The 8,596-nt window shown below is 32.7% G+C and overlaps 1 protein-coding gene across 3 annotated transcripts in view; it reads left to right on the top strand.

The window, feature by feature from the left end:
* Positions 1-489: 489 nt before the first annotated feature.
* Positions 490-8,596, top strand: part of LOC110022664 (bystin) — a 30,209-nt gene continuing 22,102 nt past the window's right edge. For 2 of the 3 annotated variants that reach the window (XM_020721725.1, XM_020721728.1), the window contains exons 1-11: positions 490-719; positions 874-1,093; positions 1,192-1,392; positions 1,468-1,594; positions 2,146-2,197; positions 2,351-2,678; positions 3,036-3,115; positions 3,488-3,535; positions 5,632-5,778; positions 6,633-6,705; positions 6,804-6,876. In XM_020721725.1, the coding sequence (XP_020577384.1) occupies positions 956-1,093; positions 1,192-1,392; positions 1,468-1,594; positions 2,146-2,197; positions 2,351-2,678; positions 3,036-3,115; positions 3,488-3,535; positions 5,632-5,778; positions 6,633-6,705; positions 6,804-6,876 (1,267 nt within the window). In that variant the 5' untranslated portion in view covers positions 490-719; positions 874-955. Of the gene's footprint in view, positions 720-828; positions 1,094-1,191; positions 1,393-1,467; positions 1,595-2,145; positions 2,198-2,350; positions 2,679-3,035; positions 3,116-3,487; positions 3,536-5,631; positions 5,779-6,632; positions 6,706-6,803; positions 6,877-8,596 lie in introns of all 3 variants that reach the window. The other variant, XM_020721727.1, reaches the window with a different exon arrangement.

Below are 8,596 nucleotides of genomic sequence, written 5' to 3'. Positions count from 1 at the left end.
AAAATTTGAAGGGGCTTGGACAACTCTTGAGAAAGCTCATCCACAACTTTAAAAGAATGTTTTGGCCGAAAATTGAAGAGGAAGAAATGCTAGAGAGAGTTCCTGAAGGTTAGAAAGGTTCAATAATGTGTAAAAATTGTGAGGAATTCTTCGAGAGATTGTAAGAGTGGAGAGAAAGTGAGAGATTTCTTTTTCCTTGCTGCTTCGAAGAGGAATTCTGTGTGTTGTAAAGAAAGGAAGAGATTCAGAGGAGCTTTGATGAGTGTTCTTGGGGAGAAATTAGAGATAAATTATTTACTTGTTGTAGTTTGTATGACTTTGATTTTTATATATATATATATACTTCTTAAGTAGACCAACATGAGCTCTTCACATTATTTTTTTTTTATAGAGATTCATTATTTTTATTTTAATTCAAAAAATAATTGATTATTTATTTTATAATAAAGAAGCAACTTCAAAAAATTTAGAAATTCACATTACATTTTTTTTTGGTTGCTACCTAGCCCCAAATTAACCTCGCGACTTCTCCTTCTTCCCTCGGAAACCCTCGCAGAAAGCTGCGAATTCTCCTACCTCCCTCCTGTCCGAAATCCCCGCTGACAGCCGCAACTGGTGGAAGGAAAAGACGGGGTGGCCGTGCTCGAAGAAGAAGAAGAACACCAAAAGTCCATTCTCTCTCCCACTTCTGCTCTGTTCCCGCGTGAGAAATCGCGAAGGTAACCTTGTTTTTCCTCCCACGCGCCTTTGCGCGTTTCAAATTGTTTAAATATCATAAATTCAAATTTTAACAAGGTTTATAAGTCCGGCATTGGAATCGGGATTTAGGGGCTGTCTGGCAGCGGATTTATTATAATTTTTGCTGTTTGGTAGGATTTAGGTTAAATCCTGCTACCAAACAGCCTCTTAGGTCTAGTTAAAGAGCTCCACTTTTCCTTCACCGATCTTTTTGGCCATGGCCGGGAAGAAGCGGAAGCAGCAACTGCAGCAGCAGCAGAAGCCACAACACCGATTGGCTCTCGACGCTGATGATGACTCCGTGGTGTCGAAGAAGATCGCACGGCACTCTAAGCAACATCAGAAAGGAGATAAGGCAATCTTTTATATTTCTATATTTTCCCTTCTCCGTTTCTTTCTTCCCCTCTCACAAAATGACATTTCTCAATTTTTATTTTTCTCTTATGGGCACAGATGATATCTTCTGATCTTAGCTCGAAGATCCTTAAGGAGTCTCTTAATCAGCAGAAAGAAATTCTCCGGGAAGAAGAGGCGGAGCTGGACCATGCGGCATTCTCACAAGTAGACAACTCCGATCCGGAGGAAAAGAGCGACGACGGAAGTTACGATTTTGATGGGTTCTCGGAAACCATAAGTGCGCACGATTTGGGTGTAGTAAGTTCCAATAGATCTTTCTATGTCTTCATCGCTTGTTAATTTGGTAAATTTGATTGGGAAAATTTCTTATAGGAAGAGATCAATGAGGAAGATGAAGCGGCTTTAGCAGCTTTCTTTGGAAATGATGCTGGTCCGCAGCTCACACTCTCGGATATCATTATCAAGAAAATTAAGGAAAAGGACGTGCAGGCTTCCTCTGGTTTGTTCTCTGTTCATCGTCATGTACTCCTGATAATTGTGAAATGGTATTTAATTGACTTTTTCTTAGAATGCGTTTTTTAGCAGACTGACGCAGCCAATCAGCTGTGACATATTCCATATCTACAAACGGCTGTCTATTTTAAATTTAAGTATAGCATAGTAGGTATCAATTATTTTGCAATTCATATGATTTCTTATCAACATACAATTCTACATTTCTTTTGTTAAAGATATTGAGAGACATGAATTTATTTTTTTGTGAGGCATTTAGATGCATACCACCCAAATCTTATGTATTTATATATCGAGTACCTAAAATTTACTTATATTATTTATACCAACCATATCTTTCATATTACATAAAAAAATACCAGTATTTTTTCTTTTAAAAAAATGAAATACACCTTTTCATCCATAGGTAAGGTGGCATGCATGTAAAAATTGAAGTTTTGATGTTAGATATATAATTACATAGGAATTGAGTGGTATGCATTTAAATTTTCCTTCTGTTTTTGTAACTGATAACCAATTTACTCAATCACATTGCAGAAGAGAGGCCCATGCCAATGTTTGATGATGGTGTTATAGACATATACAAAAAGTATTCGCTCTTGCACTTGACCCCTCATCATCACTTCCCACTCTCTTCCATTTTCCCTTCACCCCCCAACTCTTCCTCTTCAACTTTTCTTCTCTTAGTTTTGGTATTTATGATTTTGGTTTCTAAGGAAATACAATATATATGGCATTGTAGAGTTGGAAACGTGCTCAGTAGATACACAAGCGGTAAAGTGCCAAAGGCGCTTCAACGCATTGCAATTATGGAACGATGGGAAGAAATTCTTTATATAACTGAACCTGAGAAATGGTCCCCAAATGCAATGTATCAAGCTACAAGAATATTTGCATCGAGGTTAAACCCGAAGAAGGCTCAAAGGTTTTACAAGCTCGTGATACTCCCTCGTGTTAGAGAAGAAATTCAAAAGAACAAACGGCTTCATCGTGCTCTTTATGAAGCATTAAAGAAGAGCCTCTACAAGCCGGCTGGGTTTTTTAAGGGCATTTTATTTCCGTTATGTCAGGTATGCAACTTTTTTTTTGGTTAGTTATGGATAATTATTCCATTACATTGTATTGAACTTAGTAGTTCCTCTATATAATTATTGCATTGCAGATGAATTTGAAGTTAGCATTGTCTCCATTAGAGCATTGCTTCATATTTAAAACTTCCTTGTATCCACCTTTTTTTTCTCCCTAATTTTTGTTTTCATTAGTTAGCATGTTTTCATATATAATTGTTTGTTGTGGTTTCTTACGAAGTGATTTAAAACTCCATTATTGAACAGTTATAGTAGCTTAGTGATAAACTTGTGGTTGAAATATCTTATTTTTTGGCAAATGATCCCTATATTTAGACAATACTTTTAAACTGCGTGCAGTCACAAACATGCAGCCTTATAGAAGCACACATTATTGGAAGTATAATTCAAAAAGTATCAATACCACCGCTTCATTCAAGGTATGTACTGCATGATGCATTATTTCTGCTTTTATGCTTTGGGGAAACACCTGTGCTGATAAACTATTTTGGAAGATTTACATACACACCACAAAATTCATATGTATTTACATATCTGTCACTTAAACTTCAATTGTTTTCATACATGCCACCAGACCTATGCATGAAAAGTTGTATTTCACTTTTAAAATGTTAAAGTGTTGGTATTTTTGATGTGATATGAAATATTTGGGTGCTATAAATTTAAAAGTTAAAGTTCTGGTTTTAGATTCCTCAATACATAGGAGTTGGGTGGTATGTAAACTCTTCGGCTATTTTTCAGGGTTTCTAACAGTTAGACTGACTAATTGCTTTACTTGTGTGAGCTAACAGTGTAGCATTGATGACTTTAGCAGACATGAATTACTATGGTACAACTAGGTATGCACTTTTTTCAGTTTTAAACTATTTTTTGCTTGATCCATTCTCTGCGACCATACTTTCATTTTTTTAATCGGTATGTCAAGAAATCCTGAAATTTTCACGAATTAGAAAGTTTCACCTTTCAGAAATGAGAGACTGTATGAATTATCTTAATTTTAAGACCATCCTGGATTCAAAAGAAATTTGCTGATTTTATTTGAAAAAATGCATTACAATTCTTGTTTTCATTTTGAAACTTTGATTGAAAAAGAAGATTGGAATGCTTGGATGCTCCTCTCCAAAATTTACTTAACTTTGGAGAGGAGCATAATTTTCATTTTGAAACTTAACTCACCATTTCTTTTTCATTAATAAATGTCTTGCTTGCATAACCATAATTTGGTATGCTACTAAAAATTTAAACATTATGACTTATGTTTCGCCAACCTTGGCATCTATGTCTCAAGATATTGGGGTTTATTGGAAGGGAGTATGATCCACGTCTTTCATCTTCCTTGCTTTCAATGGATTCAGCTCCTTTTTTTTTTGTCCTTCTATAGCTGGGAAAGAAAATTCGTTCTAGTTTCGTGAAATATGGTTCATGTTGTAGCTTATTTAAGCTTATGCAGACAATGATGCTTGTGCACATGTTATTTAGCAAATCTGGATGCTGATGGTGGACATAAGCACTACACAATGTACATGGATGCAATATAGCTTGACCAATATACCTTGTTAGTGATACAAATTTACATACTGTAGAATACACTATTTAATCAAAAGTGCAAAACATATATTAAAAAAAAATGCTAGCTCTTGGAAGGTCCAAATATGAAGTTCGATTATACTTATTATCAATGGCAAAAAGCTCATCAAGGGAAAATCAATTCCAAATCAACTCGGCATTAAATATCAAAATCCCATCAGTCCTACCATCTAAAGCAAATATTCTCTTACACTAATCTTTTGGCAAAAACTTACATCATCTATTTGTTACCCCCTGGGGTATTATGGCCCAACTCCAATTCTAAAAGTATGATCTTTGATCCACAATTGTCTTATATATTGAAGGATCAGAATGTTCCCAATTAAAGGGTTTCTTATTTATTATGAATCTCAAAAATGAAATATATACTTCATCTATTGTATGCCTCTCCAAAATTACCAATTATTCTATGCCCAAAAAACTAGGAATACTCTTCAAGGAAGGTTAATCAGTTAATTCAAATTCTCCTTTCCTTCTTAAAAGGTCCTGTGAAGCTATCTTTGTCCTTTCTTTGTAGAAGTTTGCTAGCTCGAGCGCCATGCTATCTTCTTGGGGGTTTACTTGCCTTTTTTTTGGTTGTGTAGCGAATTATTGCTATGAAAGACATACCCTAACTATCATTTAATTATTATAACATATGATCCTAATTAGTTGTAAATTAAATTGTTTAAAATTATTAGTCTAACCAACTATGCATATATACTAAATTAATTTTATTAATTAAGCTAATAAGGCATCAATGCTGGGAATAATAAATATTTGAATGCTGAATTATTAGATTGATTTTTTAAATAGCAATTAGAATACAATTCTTGCATGTAATTTACAATACTTTTCATGCAGGCATTACTTCATGATTTGGATTGGAAGTTGTCTTATAATTGGTCTTCCAAGATGTTAATTGATGATCAACATAGTAGCTAACAATTAACATATTAATTTAGCTTAAGTACTAGGAAAACTATTATAGGAAAATACATATAGAAATTGAATATGAAAGAACTGTGATTGCACAAAATAGGAACTATGAAGCTCTCTTCAGTCTCATTTTTGGAACCCATTTCCAATAACTTTTGGACATTTACATCCGACAAGAATTGATCTTAATTTGTAGATTCGTATTGGGTCTATTATTCATAGTACTGTCAAAATGGGGCTTCTATTGCACAATGAGGGCTTCTTTTCCTAAGTTAGAAAAGTGAATCTCACACACACACACACACGTTGTATTATTTGGGCAAATTGGGTAGAATTTAAATTAGTGCATTTATTGTTAAATTGGCATACTGAGCTATTATTTCTGCTATATCATTTATCTTTATTTTTACATTCATTTCATGTAATGCAGCTTTTTCATAAAGCTACTTGTTGAGAAGAAATATGCGCTGCCGTATCGAGTACTTGATGCTCTAGTCGCACATTTTATGAGATTCCTCGAAGATGAAAGAGCTATGCCTGTAATTTGGCATCAAACACTTCTTGCTTTTGTACAAAGGTTAGATACATGAACTGTTATTAGAAGGATTGTTTTTTTTAGCTTCTTAAAATTTATATCTTATTCTGAAATTTAATTGCTGGATTTCATTAGGGTAATTTGATTCTTATTTTGGTTTCTGTTTTCTGCTACCGAGCACTAATGATACTTAAAACATTTAACCTTATTTAATGAATTACGGACTGTTAACTGATAACAGAACGGAAATCAAATTTTGATGCATACTCGCCGCATATTGTCTTAAATATCGAGTTGTGTATTTTATGTTCTTTCTGAGTAAAGTGCAAAAAGAGTCCCCTCACTATTTATATGGGGTTCTTTTAGTCTCATAGTTTATAAAAGTGCTAATTAGTCCACAGAATTTTTAATGAGAGCTAAAATAGTCCCCATTTGGTGGGGACTATTTCAACCCATGTTAACAGGGTCTGGGGACTAAATACAGTTTTATAAACTCTGATATTAAAGTAACCTCTTGCAAAGAGTTAGGGGGTCATTTTGACACACCTCTATTCTTTCATTTGTACCAAGTTTCTTTTGGTGTGTTTCTGCTAGTACTGGAAATTTCGCATGGCCCTTTAGTTTTAATGAAGTTCCTTTGTATGGAGTGCTTATTATAATACTGGTCCCTTTAAAATTGCTTAAGGTTTTTTCACACAGCAGGGAAAAACTTATGAGAACATGCATTGGAGAAAACTGGTTAATGTAGAAAAAACCATTTCAAATGCTTTTTTTTGTTTGTAAATGAAGTTATTGTTTAAACTTCACTTTTTACATGTTAGAACAAAGAATGTTTTAAGGTATTGTTTATACTTTACTGTTTAGAAGTTGCTAAGTAAGCTGATAAATTATTGTAGGTACAAAAATGAGTTGACAAAGGCAGATAAGAATAATCTGGACCGCTTATTGCAACATCAAAAACATTATTTGGTATTAGTGTCATTCATGCTTTAATCAGCCTCTTCTTTTTGTTTGGATCTCTCCACGAATAATGAATATGACAATGTTTGGAATTATTTTATGCTTAGGTTACACCTGAAATCCGCAGAGAACTGAAAAATAGCAGACTCAGAGGCGAGAAAGGCGATATAACATCACAAGATATCCTTTTTATTAGTTAAGGCAATTCAATAATGTCTTGTTTGTATATCTGTCACTATGTTTGTAGCTTAATGAATGTGCTGCCTATATAGTAAAAAGATGACTATACAGCTATATTTGTGGAATCGTGTTTATATCACAAACTCAAAGTGGTAGATTTGATGTTCTTGGGATAAGCTATATTAGATGTAGGGATGTCTATTTGGGTTAGCGGGTTGGCATGATGTAAAATTGATTGACCCGAACCCGACACAAAATTTAAGTGGGTGAGAAAGTTCAACCTGAACTTAACCCCCTTCAATCCGCTAAGTCGCCCGACCTATATAACCCATTTAACATAAGACATAATACCTATTCAGGTCAAATTTGAGTCAATCTTAGGTCAACATGTTGATTTTTATGCCTAGTCCCTTTTTTCAATAGTCTTTATTTTCTAATTTTTTAGTCATTTTCTTTTGATGATATATGATAATATTAGATTAATGCTCAAAGATTCGAGGAATCAAAGCAAATTAATATTGTGGGTCAATGTTGACCTCATTTTTTAGTATCATTGTTCTTCCGTTATGTAAGTCTAGCCTTAAGTCTAGCCTTCTTTCTAGTGTTGTTAGGCGGTTGGTCTTGGCCCGACTTAGGGCATTGGTTGACTGAGATGGCTTGAGTTTGGTTCGAATTAAAATTAAAATTTAATACAAATTTAAATCTAATTAAATCAACCCAAATTAAAACTTAAATTTAAACTAAATTTAACTTAATATAAAATGAACCTAAGTAAAAAGTAAAATAAGTTTCAATATAAATCTAAATTAATTTTTATTCAACTCAAAACATTAATTCTAAATGTTTAATCACATAAATTCAAAATGCTTAATCAAAATAAAATACTAAATCAAGGCTATACATAAATTCAAACTCTGATTTGAATACCAATTTAAAATCAGCTTTCACCTAAATTTAATCTAAATTAAATCAGTCTAAATTTAATGAAAGAAAATAAACTCATATTTAATCCTAAACACAAACATCAATCTAAAACATTATCAATTCAACTTGAATTCAATCCAACTTAATGTTAAAAAAAAATAAACTAATCATAATTAAAGTAAAATATAAACTGAAAACCTTAACATAATCTGCAATCTAATTATTATCAATATAACTTAAATGTGAGATTAAACTTAAACATGAACATCAAAACTAGAATTAAACTCAAACTAAAATAAATTTAAAATTTAAAAACTAACTAAAATTTAAATAAAACAAAATCTAAATTTAAAGTAAATTAAATTTAAATTTAAAATACAAACAAGTTTTGAAATAAAGCTACAATCATCATCGCAATCACAAAATCAACCAACCTAACTCAAGTTTAGAGTTAGTGACCTAACAATTCTTCTAACGTGTGTAGGGGTGTAAACGAGCCGAACACGAGCGAACTTATATTTCGAGCTCAAAAAGTGTGTTCGTGTTCGGCTCGTTTGCTTAAGGAGCCGAACACGAGCTGTTCACGAACAAAGAGTCCTTTTAACAACCCTAATCATGTAGCCATAAGACAATAAGAATTTGAGCAAAATTTAAAAATTATTATTTATATTAAAACATCATTTGAATCTAATTTAATAATTTTTATTCTATTTTCTTAATCAATATTTTAATTGATTATAAATCTTTGTAGTCTTGTAGTCAATTAAATACTTTTATATATATATATATATATATA

This window comes from Phalaenopsis equestris, unplaced genomic scaffold (genome assembly GCF_001263595.1).
Source record: "Phalaenopsis equestris unplaced genomic scaffold, ASM126359v1 Scaffold000202, whole genome shotgun sequence".
Taxonomy (NCBI): Eukaryota; Viridiplantae; Streptophyta; class Magnoliopsida; order Asparagales; family Orchidaceae; genus Phalaenopsis; species Phalaenopsis equestris.
The sequence above is the reverse complement of the archived record's forward strand: the minus strand, read 5'-3'. Positions and strand labels throughout refer to the sequence as shown.